The following is a 15822-nucleotide window of genomic DNA, read 5'->3' as shown; positions in this document are numbered from 1 at the left end:
AACGGTAAAAGAGACGAAGTACTTTAAATAAACTTTTAATTTAATACGCCGAATTAATTTTTGTAACAGAGATTGCAAAGTGTACCATCAATTTCTAAAATGTAGTATCGATACTTTAATGGAATATTTTAAAACATATCGCTGAAGGTGGCTTCTTATGGACAAACAACTAGTGCATCTCTAAACCGGGCTTTGAGCTAACCACTTTTATATACATCTACGCTTGCGTTTGTGGGCTCAGTAGGTCGTCGTTCGTTGTTGAGTTCATATTAACATTTGGGCGTAAACGATATTTTTAGTGAGAGCTTAATTTAAAAAACTGTGCGCATCACTGTGTAAATAAAAAGCCGTTTATAAGTTGTAATAAAATTCAAATTTATCAGTTTGAAAAGTGGGTTTTTCTTGTTGAATGTCAACTAAATGATAATTTAATTTATCTTCAACAGCTAGTCAACTTATCGTTAAAAACAACGAATAGCACTGAAAGTTTAAATCAATATTGTTAAAACGGTTAACATGCAAACAGTCATTAAGTAAGTTGTTATCATACCCAGGACGTATATATGGGTATATTTGATTTTTTTCTTCTAGTATTACATTTTTCTCCTATCTCCTATCTCTGCGCTTACACAATTTCACTTCCCACTCGATATTACGAAAAAATATTTAAAAAAAATTGAAATGGAAAAAGAAAGTTGAGCTTGTCGATTTAAAAACACGTTTTGGATAGTTTGATTTGGAATTTAAAAAAAAAAAAAAAAAAAAAACTTGTTATTATAAATTTCGGATTTGCATACAGCTAAAATGGTGTTTACTTAGCGTTAGTTAGTGTTCTATTTAGTAGGGAATGTTTCTTCAAATTTGTATTACATTTTTGAAGTTTTGAAGTAAATTGATATATATTTATATAGTTGTGCTGGTTTTTGTCACCGACCGCTTCGCAGATGTTATTTGAATACGTTCGTGCTATTATCTAATAGAAATAAATACTTTTATATTTCAAACATATGAGAATTTTTCATTAAAACTCGACAATTTTGCTTTGCTTAAGTGACGGATATTATATTCTGATCATTTATTTGATGCTAGTTCTCATCCCCAGATATAAAAATATTTATTTGTTTTGTTTAACTATTTTCCCATAATTGCAATAGCTTTTTTACGTTTTATGGCATACAATTGCAAATGAAAAATGGTATAAAAGTTAATTTTAAAATTATATATATTTATGATAAAGGCATAATTATCAAGAGGCATTTGAACCCCTACGTAAGACCCAAATACATGACACAATAGAATTCATTGTTGGAAGAAACGTATTTAGTATGTACATACAAATATTTAACACCTTTACATTAACAAAAATAAAATAAATAAAATAAAAAACGACATTTAACGGTCTAACAGGTTTTTGACTAATCTCAAGAGAGTCTTTATTTGTTATTGCTTCACGGGGTATTTAGTCCAAGTAAATCAATGTGAATATAGTCAAGAATTACATATTGTATATACTTGATCACGAAGTGAATAGAGCATATTGGCTTGAACGATTGTCTATATCGCTACCTGCTTGAATAATAGCTTATAAATTTGGAAAACTAAATAGTTATTTCTTTGTCTTATAAATCGTTATGGTAAATCGGCAATAGTTATATATTGTAATGAAGTGATCCACAGTTTTATATATATATATATATAAGTAATTATAACATTAAAATGGAATTTTTTGCTTAATGTAGCTCTTATTGGCTTTTTGACGAGAATTATGTAGTCAGTTGAGCTCCACTACAACGCTCTGACATTTTTTTGTTTTCCAGTCTTGAGTGAAGGCAGTTTCTTTAAGTTAATATATATATATGAATGAGCTCATTATTTTTCGGTTTTGTTGCACTAGCTCATTTGCTCAAATTGCATAATTAAATGCACGCAGACCTTAGCGTGGCCAAAAGCAGCAACAGCGGCTAGATATAACAACAACTGTAATTATGGTCAGTCATTTGGCCATGCAACTGCGTTTCTTTGCAACCGAAGGTGAAGCTAGTGGTTGAAATCTACTACGCCCTCAAGGCCCACTTAACCAAACCACACCAAACCAAATTGCACCAAACCTTTTAGCCAGAACATAGAATCATTCTGATCGATTGATTACACTGATCAGTTTATCAGTTTTAATTGCCAAAAACCATTCTCCTCCTATTAGAATCTAATAAAAATTTCCAATATAATATCAATTGTAATAATTGTAATTAAATAGGAAAGTAAAATCACTTAATTTGTTTCACTATATATAATTTGTCTATTCAATTCTTCGAGGAGCTCATTTGAAATCTATACATATATAGCTATTTCTAATAAATTATCAGGTGTCTCAATTGTCTTAAACGGTAAACTAAATAGCTTGCCTCATAAACTTGATTTGCTAATTTTGCTTGATGGAGGAAGTTAGCTGAGGTCCAACAACATTTAAAAGCAATAAATAATTTAATAAATAACCATGTAGTAACGGCTTGTGATGTGTAATTAAATAATTGCATTTAGTATGGGCCAGTCATTTAATGCTGCATGCACTGTTTCCTTATAGGCCAAAAATAAATGTCAAGTGGCCTGGTCCAATCTTCATGCGTAATTGCTGGAAATTTTCAAGCATTTATTCCCGGTCTTTGACTTTCTGGTGTAAATGTCTGCATTACTCACCGCGATTCAAGCCGTTGATTGATGTTGTCAAAGCTCTGCTTCAGCGCAGGTATAAGAGGCTCTCTCATTACAAGAAATTATGTGTACTCGTGTGATTTTTGTATTTTATGGGGCCAGCGAGGATTTTGGGGGTTTAAAAAGAACCGGGAAGCGCTGGAATTTCGTACGTGTTAGGAGCGGTTCACAAACAGGCACGCGTCGCCTCAGCAGCGCATTATATAAACTTCGGCATGACATTGTCTTTGGTAAAGCAGAAGTAAAAGATCATATTCAAGTTAGAGTGCTCAAGCGGTCTGATCGATCAGGAGACATCCTAGGAAAAGCTGGTATTCTACACAGCATACAAAGCAAAAACACATGCACCAACACACACATGTACGCATAACTTCTTGATCTGCCTACTGCGCGGTTAACACAGCGACTACATTTGATATGATGTCTTATGCAATTTCTCCACTCCCCTATAATCACCCTTGCCTTGCAAAATATTCTCCAAAACCTAAACCTAAATAGTTATCCAAGTTATCTAATATTACCTTGACGGATTAGTTTACTAGAGGTCTTTCAGTGATGTGATATAGCAACATCAAACATAAATTTAATGTTCATCGATACCGTGAACTTACATTTTCAATGGTTAAACGGAGATGGGAAGCGATCTTTATTATATGCAATATTGAATAAAAGGGATTTACTTTCAAGCGTATTTTACACACTTTTAATATAAGGATTCACAGCTACAATGACATTATATGTCAGAAAATTATATGTGCAATAACCATAGAGATAGTATCGAAACATTTACAAACAAGTATGAAGGCTCAGTCGAGACTGCTCGACTAGGAGATTTCCTGAACCCTCCAAGCTGATATTCTAATCTCACGAACTGCTCTACTGAGCAGCGAGTAAGCAGCGATTGCGCTTGGGTCATTGAAAAGCAAATAAGAGCGTTGCAGTCGGGCGTTACCGACTGCGGAATACTCATTCACATCCCATCAGCAATATAGCAGCTAAGTTTCGCTCTAATACTGTAGAAAATTCAGTTTTTCCCGATTTGCCATGCCCCTACCGGGCGTAGACACAAAAAATGTGAAAATATTCATATTCATATGTAAAGGTATGTCCCATAAATATATATGACTATTCATAGTACTATAAAAATAACAATGAAACTAAATTATTCATAGCTGAAATTTCTATTATATATATATATATATATATATATATATAATATATTATACTATAAATTACCATTACATTAGTACATTGCTCATTAACTTTCGGAAGTTTGAATTTTCAAGCTATATTTTAAATGCCTTGTGTAGACAATTGTTAACAATTGTGAGGTCAGACTATATGGCGGCAATTTCGCTGTCGATTTGGTGTAGAAAACTATATGCTGCATGCATGTTAAATAATACGTTTTGCCTGAACAATTGGCAATATTGATGCCTAAACATCATGCGCCTGCCAAAAACCAAAATTGAAAAAATACAATATAAAATAAGTACATATATTTTGTATATAACAAAAAATGAACATATTTCCATTTCGTTAACATGCACACCGCACCTTCGAATATCAATGAAAAGTCTGACTGGTGGGCCAGCCTTGGCGACTCGCCGTTTTATTTATTATTGAGTTGTCGTTCAGGTATTTTCAGGTATTTAGTTTTTTCCTTTTCTTCGATTATTTGGCAACCCTGCCATATTACCGTTATTCATGTGGCGGCTCGTGATGGGAAGCAGTGTGAGCGGCGACAGTCACTACAATTTTCATTGGGTTTCCGCTCGCCTTTTCCGCCCACCTGGCTGCCTATCAAAGGCACCAAAGTAGCTGCCACAGCTTCCTGCCACGCGTACCAGAGGGGCGACCCTCGGTACTCGGCAATTGCCATTGCAATTGCAATTGTCGCTGATTTCTTCCTGCTGGCAAATTGCCTGCGTCCTGTTGATAAATAGATTATAAAGCCTTTAGGATGTTTAGTGTGCGGCCTTCGCATCGACTTAAGGCTGAGATCAATAATTAATATTCAACTTTGCTTTAACTTCAAGTTAAATTTGTAAACAGTGAACACTGTAAACAGTAGACGTAGAGGGAAAATAATATATTCAAGTTTTTTTTTTTTTTATTTTTTTAGTTATTACTATTATCTTAATTTTCTATCTAATGACATCGTTGAATACTTTTCCATACACAAATACAGATATATATAGAATTGTATATACAAATTTAAATTTACAAAATACTTAAATTTGTATATACAAACCCGAAGTTCACAGGTTACCCAGCGGTGATTAGAAACGTATATTTGTTTCAAAACGAGTAGTTGTTAATAATTAAATTGTAATTAATACCTCTTAATACCTCTATAAGTTTATATTCAGAATCTTGTAACGAAGGGTACAAACTTTAAACGAAATATATATTTGAAAATATTAAACATTTTTATTTAGTATTAAACATTTATCATTTTAAGTTTTATTACATAAACTTATTAAAAAATACCCAAATGTGGATTTTTATGCCTCGTACAGTAAATAGAGTTGATTATCCACATGGGTTGCGGCTGCATTTCATTGGGTTTAATGAGCGCACACGCAGTTACTTAAATGATATGACAGCTTTAATATTGCTGGCAATTAAAAAAGTTACTACGGATACTAAGAGCAGCAACAATGCAGAGAGAGGCAGAAATATGTACATGTATACATGTATGTGTATATAAAAAGACAGAGAGAGAGAGAGAGAGAGAGAGAGAGAGATAGAAAATTCATCTTGTATCATCTTGTAGTATTGTAGTATCTTTTGGGCCCAAGTCGGGCGTAATTAAAATGTATTAGGTAATTGTGTCTGTGGCACAAATTAACACTTGCATCGCAATTTGTTGCTAGTTTTTTTGTTTGTTTTTTTTTTTTTTTTTTTTGTTTGTTTGGGGTCTACGAATATAACAGTAACAATAAAAACCACAGCAACAAATAATACTGAGAAAGTCTGACAGCTGCTTCAGCGTGCATTGGCCACTCACTTGGGCACTTGGGCACTTGGGCTTGCTCATTTTTTACAGCTGAACCCCACGCTTTTTGAATACGTAATACCTATATTTCGAGTTTTAACTTGTCGACTGTGACAAAGAATCCTCGTTCCCCAAATAATATTTGTATCTTGATGTAATACCGCACTGCGAGTTATGATATATACATCATTTTTGGTAGTCTTAGTACGTTGAGTATATCTTTTAATAGAAATGTCTCACGTAATTATTGGATAGATTGGTAAGTAAATGATCTCAATTACATTACCAAAGTTTCAAAGTATTATTGATTGGCGACTAATCGATGATTAATGAGCTGCAGTGTCTTTAGATAGTAGTTAGTAATTAGTAGTTAGTAATTCATTTATCATCATATACAAATCGCCTGTTGAACCTTGGCTTAATCCAATAAATACAACTGAAAATAGTATGTTTTAAAGAAAATTTCACTTCGGCACATGGCACTTACCTTACTAATTACAATTACTTAATTTATTTTGCATTATTCCGACTAGGTCTTTAACTGTAAACGTAAGAATGTAGTTAACAGATGTTTTGAAAAACCATTCGAATAGCTATGCGAATCATGTTCAGATAGCGTTGCCAAAGGTATCTAGGGCTATTAAATTTCACTTACAAATGAGGTGCGCATGATAGTTAAGTGTTTAGCAAATTGAAGAAGCAATAGAAGCGTGGAGTGTCAATCAAAATCAAAGTGTTGAATATTAATAGGGACAACGCCAAATTAATAAAAAAAAATAAATACAAATTTTAAATAATTCATCGTATAATAGCAGCAACGAGAAATACAAACAAATAGAGAACCTTCAAAGTAAACGCTCAGTGTGGGGATGGGTGTGTGTGGGGATGGGTGTGTAAGTAAGTGTTCGTCGCTGTTGTTGGTGACATGCATCACGTCAATGGCAAAAACGCCGTCTGCACTTGACACATTTATTGGGCAACTCAGATAGACAAAAGCACAGCTTGAAACTGGCGTCCAGTGCCATGCCCCTCCGCCTTCCACTTGTATAAAGTTGACAGTGCGGCACCTGGCCAATATTTTCATAAATAAAATTCGAATATTCGCAGCAGCACTCGCGCTACACACCCCCATATGCCAGTCCAGATACTTATGCAGCCGTAGGTACAGATACTGCTACGGCTGTAGATACAGCATCGTCTACAACTACAACTAAAACTGCAAATACATCTGAAGCTGTACAGATACTGACACAGATACAGATGGCGTGAGTCACTGATATCGCTAATAAGACGCATTCTCATCGCCTGGGAAATGACAATGTGAACAATATTAGTTTCTTAAATAGACAGGCACTATATCCTATATACTGTATTGTATATATGTATGTATAAACCATATATATTTTAGTATAATTAATATACTATATATCATAAATATATATATATAGGGATCGTGCAATCCGCATGCGGTAAGACTTTCGTGCTTCACTCGCTGTTGGAGGAAATACCGATCTGAGATGCGATGAAGTTGCGAATGGTCAGGCACGATTTGCATGCAAGCTAACTAGATTGTTATGCAATGGCCACTAGCGTAGGTTAGTGCAGTTATAAAATTTTTATTTAAAACATAAAATAAAGTTGTGCTTGTGATCTAAATACAATAATACAAATATTGTAATATTATTATACAATACTTTTAGACACTGTTTTTATCTATTATTTTTGGAACTTTACAAATTATATGAGTTGCTTTTGTCTTGGCTATAAATTGAATTTCGTTCGCTTTTGACTATAATTATTTTCTCAACCCATTAAAAATGGAGAAAATATACACAGGTCGAGGTAGATGTACAAGCAGATGATACATTACAAAACACAATAAGCAAGTTTTGACTTTTCCTTTTAAACGAAAGAATTAAATGTAATGTATAAAAAACTATATTAATCAAACAACGTCAATCTATGCAGATCAATGAGAAGTTTTAAGATAAGTATATTTGCGTAGAGAAATCGCTTATCTGCATCAACCAAAAGTGTGACTACGTATTTAATTTAAATTTAATAACTTTTCTTTTTATTTTAAAGTCATTCAACTTTGTCCAAGTGCTTACTATATCAGTCCAATTTACCGAATATGCTTATCTTAACTTATCCCAAACAGGGTCAACGCAATTCAAAAACTGGTTAGGTACTGAGGTATTAACAATGCATATATACATATTAAGTATAAATTTTTTTCTGAATCAGTGATCTTTTACTCCATTTGTAATTTGAGGTATTGAGTATTGGCTTTCATGTTTTACTTTTTGTAAAATGCTCTTTATTAATTTTACCCCTTCGGTGGGTAGTACAAATTGTATTAAGGCATGCGAGAAGTGAATTCAGACTCCAGTTACAAGTAATGTTTATACTTTCTTAAAGTTGAGTTCTCAGCTTCTTTTCTGCACGGCTAAATCATAACAAAGCAGCTTCGACTATCAACTTTAATTAAATGCCGCATATCTAGGCGGGCATTTGGTTTATTGCACAGCCGATGCGACTCTGTTGATGGCCGCTGCTCTATTTTGTGCCTTTAACAATAGCAAAAAGGTTCAGCCGCATTAAACAAAGTAATTGCTTTGTTTATGGCTAGAATTCACTCTTTGCTCGTGTTTTTACTTTTTTGTTTTGTTTGTATTTGTATTTGTATTTGTTGCCGAGCATTTGCTTGTTTTTGCAATCTGATTATTCAATGGGGGCGTATAGCATAGTCCATTCGTATTATTATTATTATTATTTTTTTAAAAATATATTATCCCTAAAAATGAATTTATTAATTTAAGTGGAATTGATCGGACAAAACCAAAGATTACAAAAATTGTTCTCTAAATGAGATATGTATAAAGATATTGTATATCAATATATAGATTATATAGGTACCATCTGACGCTGACCTTTAGCTCATGTAGCCGTAATTATGCAATCAGCCATATATAGATGTAGAGTCTGGCTTAATCGTTCATTATAAGCGGTTTTGGCTATGGTCTCGGAACCACTAGGCACTCATAGCTTTCGATTTTAGTGCGCATCATTATTTTACAACTTTTAGACGTAATTGAAGCGTGCTAAAAAATCATCAGCAGCGGAAATGATTTGGCACTTAAGCACTGGCCAAAATTAACCAACCATGTTTACACTGGATACAATATATATATATGCAATATATATATGTATATGTATATATATAAATGCAAAACAGTCGCCAAAAGACTTAATAAACTCAAATACATTTTGCATCATATTTCAAAACTGGCCTACAACTAGACCTAACCAGTTTCCGATATCTATTTTTGTTCACCAAAAGCGCTGGCTAAAATTTTCGAGATTCAAACGACATTTGCTAATGAAAGGAATCGGCAAACACAACACGATATTCAACAGGTTTTAGGCAAATATGGCATGTATTATTATGTTGTCGGGTAAGCCAGTTTGCTAACAGATATATATTTAGTTATGGGTATGGATTTAATTACACTTGACTATTGTGGTATAGTAGCATTCGTTAGTCTATGTCGCACAGAGCATTATCGTTCCAGAGCTAAAAAGTTGCTAAATGTGAATACAGGCGAGCGGAAAAATGGTTAGTACTCAGCTAATATGCTCAGGTTCATTTAGAGAGCATAAATGTATATAAAAATGTACAGTACTTGTTCAGCCGAATCCACCAGACTAGAAGTCATCCTTATCCTTGGCCAAGCGGGTATGGCTTTACGTACACAATCATACGCACACATTCCTTAAACTCTACTATCTCGAATCACCACAACCACATATTACTTTTGTCATTCTGATCCAGCGTCGCCAACAGCCAATATAGGTATATTAATGGAATTGGAAAGTCATGCACATTTTCTTAAATAGCTTCTGTAATAATATTATATGTGAAATATTCTGAAATTAAAAGAAATTAAAATTTCAAAAATTATTATGGGTGCCCTTGGAACTGTATTTAAATTGCTATTTTCAAATTAGCTAAGACATGAAATACATTATAAGTATCAATTATAAATCAGGGATAAGTCGACACAACGCAGAATATTTATGTATTTGTTTGAGGAGCTATTTAAAATATATATACTTGAGGCTATAGTGTGCATTTGATATTCTACATATATGTTTACTTAGTTGGTAATTAATTAAGAGAAGACTAGTGCTTTTCCCTTATTTACTAGCATTGGTATGATTTTCATATGCGATAGAATTGTTCGGATTAGAAAAGTCACAGAACACTTACACTTACATTTTTAGAAGAATTAATTCAAATCGATATTGTTTATAGACATTGGTATGATTTAACGTATTAACGGTCATTGCTATTGTCGATCCATTTATTTACGCTTTTGATAATTTGACTGAAAAATTAAAATCTGCCTTTCTATTAAAGCCGATGTACTAAGGCATTTGTCACGAACACTGAAGGAGAAATCTTCAGAGTAGCCACGTTTATTAATTTGCGGCAGACAACTCGAACTGTGTTGCCCAGTGTAGACGCAGAGGGGGGCCCATTTGTAAACAAGTTTTGAGCCAAGCGACCGCGAGTACAGCGCAAGATAAACGAGATGGCCCCGTTGGTGATAGCCAGAGAAAAAGTGAATTGATTATGGATGATGTCGATGCGAGAAAGAAAGAGCTGTTCATCGAGAGCAAGCTTAAGCCAAAGAGAAATTTGCTTTAGCCCGACCCGCGCACTGCGGGGAGCTTTTTAATTAAGATGTATGCGCTGCTCGTATCTAAACTTGAGTTTGTTTTCTTTCTTATTTTTTGTTTATTTGTTTACTTGCAACACAGGAACCCCAGCTGGTGGCGACGACGCACCAAGCTGGAGCGTGGCCTGCTCGTGCTGAGTAGTATTCTGTTCCTAGTTGCGGCAACTGGCTTCGGTCTTTGGGCATTCGATGCACTCAGAGCAGAAGGCGCTGGCACAGACCCTGATCTGGCAGAGGCTCCACCACAAGCAACTGCATTGCACGGAGATAGCACCACTATGAACAAGGTGCCCGGCATGGAGAACAAGAAGCCAGTGGGGGAGAACGTTTGCCTGACCAAAGAGTGCATACACACTGCATCCACGGTGCTGCGTAAGATCAAGCCCGAGGTGGAGCCGTGCGATAATTTCTATGAGTTTGCTTGCGGCAGCTATATCGAGGAGGAGAACATTCCTGATGACAAGGTCTCTATCAGTACATTCTCTGTTATCTCGGACAAGCTGCAGGAGCAGCTTAAGGACATCATCACCGCTGAGCGACCAGCCACAGACTTTAAGCACTTCCGGTTGCCTAACCTGCTCTATAAGGCTTGCATGAACAAGAGTATGTGACCTATTCATAACCGAAGAATCTAGGAGCTCAATGTTTATTTCATTTCTGCAGCGCTGATTGAATCTTTGGGTGCCACGCCCATTGCCAAAATAGCCAAGTCCTTAGGCGGCTGGCCATTGATTGAAGGTGATAACTGGAATAAGGATGACACCTGGACCTGGCAGGAACAGGTCAAGAAATTCCGCAAGGCCGGCTTTAGCATGGACTACATCATTGACTTTTCAATTGGAGTGGATCTACAGAACAGCACAAAACGTATCATGGACGTAAGTGTGGACAGCAATCAATGTTTTACAACTGATAATAATATACATATATATTCCTTATAGCTGGATCAGTCGGCGCTGGCTCTGAGTCGCGAATACCTGGTTAAAGGCATGAATGAGACACTGGTTCAAGCCTACTATGACTACATGGTGGATATTGCGGTGCTGTTTGGTGCCGATAAAGCTCAGGCTAAGGAACAGCTGCTGCAGTCTCTCGAATTCGAAATGGCACTAGCTAATGTATGCTCAACACGATTTGATTGTATGTTAACACCTAAGCTTAATCATATGCCACTGGCTCTCTAGATTTCCTTGCCCAATGAAAAGCGCCGCAACTCGTCGGAACTGTTCAATCCTCGCACCACACAGCAGCTGCAGGCAACTTATCCTTACGTTCAGTGGGTAGATTATATGAACGCGCTTTTGCCCGATGGGCTCTCCGTGCAGGATGATGAGATTATCAATTTGACCGTGCCATCATTCTTCGAGGAGTTGGGAAAGCTACTGGCCAAGACACCAAATCGTGTCATTGCCAATTATATGATGTGGCGCATACACGCCTTTTCTATCGGATTCCTGAGCGAGGAGTTCAGAAAACGCCAGCTGCAATATATTACCGCTCTGTCGGGTCGCCAGGAGCAGGAGGCGCGCTGGAAGGAATGTGTTGACATTGCCTCCGGCAGGTTAGTATCCGAACTTCAGAATACTATTTATTTAATTTTGGAAGAGGTGTTGAGGACTCGTTTAGGTGCCTGAAAAATGTCTGCAACGATTTTTTCTGTGCTCATTTTCGTTATATTCTGATTGATTTCTTTGTGATTTTACAGTGAACGGAACGAGCTTGAATCAGATGTTGATAGGTATTTAGAGAATTTCAACATGTTAGAAAACTCACATACCCCACGCACTCATATCCCTGAAAATGCTCATTATATATCGCCACCTTTCAGTTCTGCTCCTTCCACTGCCTTAGGGAAATACAAGTCAGAAGAGAATTGGGCATACAAAATTAATTAATTCAAATATCATTCCACATACTTATGTATACGTTGTATTGCATAGAAAATGAATCCATTTAGCTTTTTTCGACAACACTAAATTGCGTGTGGGTCCACTCTCTAGTCATTTAGGTTTTGAGCATGGACATACTGTTTATTTGCTTCAATTATTTATGTAAATTCATTAAAAATACTCATTTAATTTTTCGCTTTCACGACATCTCCTAACTGTTCATCAGTCAACAACTAAATTCACTGAACAACAACTATTGCGACAATATATGTATATACCTGATCACAATGTTCAATAATATCTAATAACTATATAAAATTTTAACCAAAAATCAGCCTCGGCATATCGGTTGGCTCTCTCTATGTACGTAAACACTTCAATCAGGACTCAAAAGCGAACGCCTTGGAAATGGTCAACGATATACGCATGGTATTCAGCGATATTTTAGATGAGGTTAACTGGATGGACGAGAAGACCAAGAAAGAGGCCAAGCTGAAGTTGCACAGCATGGCCACCCACATCGGCTACCCTGATGAGATGCTGGACAACGAGAAACTGGCCAAATACTTCGAGAAACTTGATATCAATCCTGATGCATACTTCGAATCGTTTTTGAACATGAACATCTTCGGGACCGACTATTCCTTTAACAAGCTGCGTCAGCCAGTCAACAAAACGGAGTGGGTGCGACATGCCCGCCCAGCTGTTGTGAATGCCTTCTATTCGTCGTTGGAGAACAGCATACGTAAGTTGTGGAGCAGGATGAGGAGCCGTATTATACTGTATCCGTCACTTGAATTTCACAGAGTTCCCGGCTGGCATACTGCAGGGTCACTTCTTTAATGCCCAGCGACCAAAGTATATGAATTTTGGAGCGATTGGCTATGTCATTGGCCACGAAATAACACATGGATTCGATGATCAGGGTCGCCAGTTCGACGTGAAGGGCAATTTGCGGGACTGGTGGCAGCCGGACACTCAGAAGGCATATCTGAAGAAAGCCCAGTGCATTATTGATCAGTACGGCAACTATACAGAGCGAGCAACGGGCTTGAATGTGAGTTTGCCCTAATTTTTGTATCTGTAAAGCAGCTAATCTGAATATGCTCGTTTTTCTACTCACACAGTTAAATGGAATCAATACACAAGGCGAAAATATTGCAGATAATGGTGGAGTAAAAGAGTCCTACATCGCATATAAACGCTGGGTAGAGAAACACGGTGAGGAGCCAAAACTCCCCGGCTTGGACTATACGCCGCAGCAAATGTTCTGGATCTCAGCTGGTCAAACCTGGTGTGCCAAATATCGAAAAGGTAAGCTTTCAAAATATAACGAATTATTATCAAATATTACGCATACGCTTTCTTGCAGAATCTCTAAAAATGAGAATCACAACAGGTGTGCACTCACCGTCGGAGTTCCGTGTACTCGGTTCACTGAGCAATATGAAGGACTTCGCCAAGGACTTCCAGTGCCCTGAAGGCTCACCGATGAATCCTGTGCAAAAGTGTGAAGTTTGGTAGGAACTACCAGTAGATTGATTGTATTCCCATTAAAAAAAAAAAATAAAATGAAGGGCTTTTTAGAAATCTATTAATGATGTATTAGCGCTCAAGTCCACATTGTATGGACTAATCTCACGTAGATTTAGCTTTAATTCCCCTAGAGTACTTATGCTAAATGAGCATAATGTAAGACATTTATTTAATAAAAGTTGTTTGTATGTACCGAAAAATTTGAAATTTGGATTCTCTTTGATCTGAGCAAATCAACGAAATACGCACATTTTTAAAAATCAACAACTTATATTTTTTAAATGTGCGCCATATACTCAATTCGATACTTATCGATTAACAAATAGTCGATGCATTAATTACTCAACAGTTGCGTACTTGCTCTATAACTCTTTGGAAAGTGCTGCCCATGCATATATCGCACTAATGAAATATATCGGCAGCCCACCACAAGCTATCGTTAATAGTCTATCACCCCTAAGTCCTTTTCACATAGCGTGGCAGCTGCGAAATTATTTGTAAAGTGTCATTTGAAGTTCTGCGTTTAAAAAATTACGATGTCGGGGCTTAATTTGACCGTGCGTGTGCACCCGGTGGTTTTGTTCCAAGTTGTGGATGCGTTCGAACGTCGTAATGCTGATTCACATCGAGTTATCGGCACACTGCTGGGCTCGGTTGACAAGGGAGTTGTCGAGGTTACCAACTGCTTTTGTGTGCCGCACAAAGAACATGACGATCAGGTGGAGGCGGAGCTGAGCTATGCCTTAGATATGTACGACCTTAATCGTAAAGTGAACGCCAACGAGAACGTCGTGGGATGGTGGGCCACCGGCAACGAGGTGACGAATCACAGCTCTGTCATACACGAGTACTATGCCCGGGAATGCAACAATCCGGTCCACCTCACTGTGGACACATCGCTCCAAAGTGGTCGAATGGGCCTGCGCGCCTACATTTGCATCCAGCTGGGCGTCCCCGGTGGCAAAACTGGCTGCATGTTCACACCCATACCTGTTGAGCTGACCAGCTACGAACCCGAGACTTTTGGCCTCAAACTGTTGCAGAAGACGGTTACCGTATCGCCAGCGCATCGACCCAAGACGGTAGCGCCCATGCTAGACCTAGCCCAGATCTCTGAGGCAGCAACAAAACTGCAATCTCTGCTGGACCTCATACTAAAATACGTGGACGATGTCATTGCGCACAAAGTTACTCCCGATAATGCGGTCGGACGTCAGCTCCTCGACCTCATCCACTCTGTGCCACACATGACTCACGAACAGTTCACGCAGATGTTCAATGCCAATGTACGGGATTTGCTAATGGTTATTACTCTCTCACAATTGATCAAGACGCAGCTGCAGCTTAACGAGAAGCTCACATTCCTGCCAACGGCTTAAATGATGAGCGAATAAATGGGTTTATTTCTAAATGAATTCCGCGTACTCACATTTTTTGTCAATGCGTCATAAAATAAAGGACCAGATATCCGAGAAAAATGCGTTTATTTTTTCGTATACTTTGAAATGAAATATTGGTATCGTGCACTGACAGTTTATCTTGAGTCTAAAATGCGTATTACTCTGATACCTCACATTTTTTCGGAGGACGAGGACAGTCACTCAATTATCGAATTTTTAAAACCTTATAAGCAATAATATATATATGGGGATTGTGTAGACGGTATGTTTCAAATTGAAAATTCTCAGAATATCTACGAATCACAATATAGTCGGATACAATCCCTAGTAAGAGTGGGAGAATATATTCCAAACTAAATCTTTAAAACCTTTAGCTATAGCGTTTTTATTATACTTGGTGTAATGGGCATAATTCCTACATTGCGATTTGTCGATTTTGGCGGCATAAAATCTAAAAAGCAGGCTCTAGTCGAGACTGCTCGACTAGGAGATAGCCTGAACCCACCAAGCTGATATTCTAATCATTCTGCACTTCTTCTATG

General features: G+C 37.0%; 2 protein-coding genes across 8 annotated transcripts; both read left to right on the top strand.

The window, feature by feature from the left end:
* Positions 1-220: 220 nt before the first annotated feature.
* LOC6572035 (neprilysin-2) lies at positions 221-13938 on the top strand. 7 transcript variants are annotated; one of them, XM_015166164.3, is made up of 11 exons: positions 221-321; positions 447-533; positions 10538-11058; positions 11119-11333; positions 11397-11573; positions 11640-12016; positions 12161-12193; positions 12680-13089; positions 13151-13401; positions 13472-13658; positions 13717-13938. In XM_015166164.3, the coding sequence occupies exons 2-11, from the start codon at positions 517-519 to the stop codon at positions 13866-13868; spliced, it is 2340 nt and encodes a 779-aa protein (XP_015021650.1). In that variant the 5' UTR covers positions 221-321; positions 447-516; the 3' UTR covers positions 13869-13938. The 7 variants fall into 7 exon arrangements, with proteins under 7 accessions (XP_015021650.1, XP_043863772.1, XP_043863771.1 ...); XM_044007836.1 differs by having other exon boundaries at positions 234-298; XM_015166163.3 differs by having other exon boundaries at positions 235-335.
* Positions 13939-14324: 386 nt separating this feature from the next.
* On the top strand, positions 14325-15358 carry LOC6572036 (eukaryotic translation initiation factor 3 subunit F-1). Its single transcript, XM_001998154.4, has one exon. The coding sequence runs from the start codon at positions 14417-14419 to the stop codon at positions 15257-15259; it is 843 nt and encodes a 280-aa protein (XP_001998190.1). The 5' UTR covers positions 14325-14416; the 3' UTR covers positions 15260-15358.
* Positions 15359-15822: the final 464 nt, after the last annotated feature.

This window comes from Drosophila mojavensis, unplaced genomic scaffold (genome assembly GCF_018153725.1).
Source record: "Drosophila mojavensis isolate 15081-1352.22 unplaced genomic scaffold, ASM1815372v1 contig_19, whole genome shotgun sequence".
NCBI lineage: Eukaryota > Metazoa > Arthropoda > Insecta > Diptera > Drosophilidae > Drosophila > Drosophila mojavensis.
The sequence above is the reverse complement of the archived record's forward strand: the minus strand, read 5'-3'. Positions and strand labels throughout refer to the sequence as shown.

What these genes read in the sequence shown, in the direction of transcription:
- LOC6572035 (XM_015166164.3), top strand. An exon ending in CTTGAATCAGATGTTGATAG is followed by an intron (nt 12,194 to 12,679) that starts GTATTTAGAGAA and finishes ACCAAAAATCAG; the next exon opens with CCTCGGCATATCGGTTGGCT. An exon ending in GTCGTTGGAGAACAGCATAC is followed by an intron (nt 13,090 to 13,150) that starts GTAAGTTGTGGA and finishes TGAATTTCACAG; the next exon opens with AGTTCCCGGCTGGCATACTG.
- LOC6572036 (XM_001998154.4), top strand. Translation starts at nt 14,417, where the DNA reads ATGTCGGGGCTTAATTTGACCGTGCGTGTGCACCCGGTGGTTTTGTTC.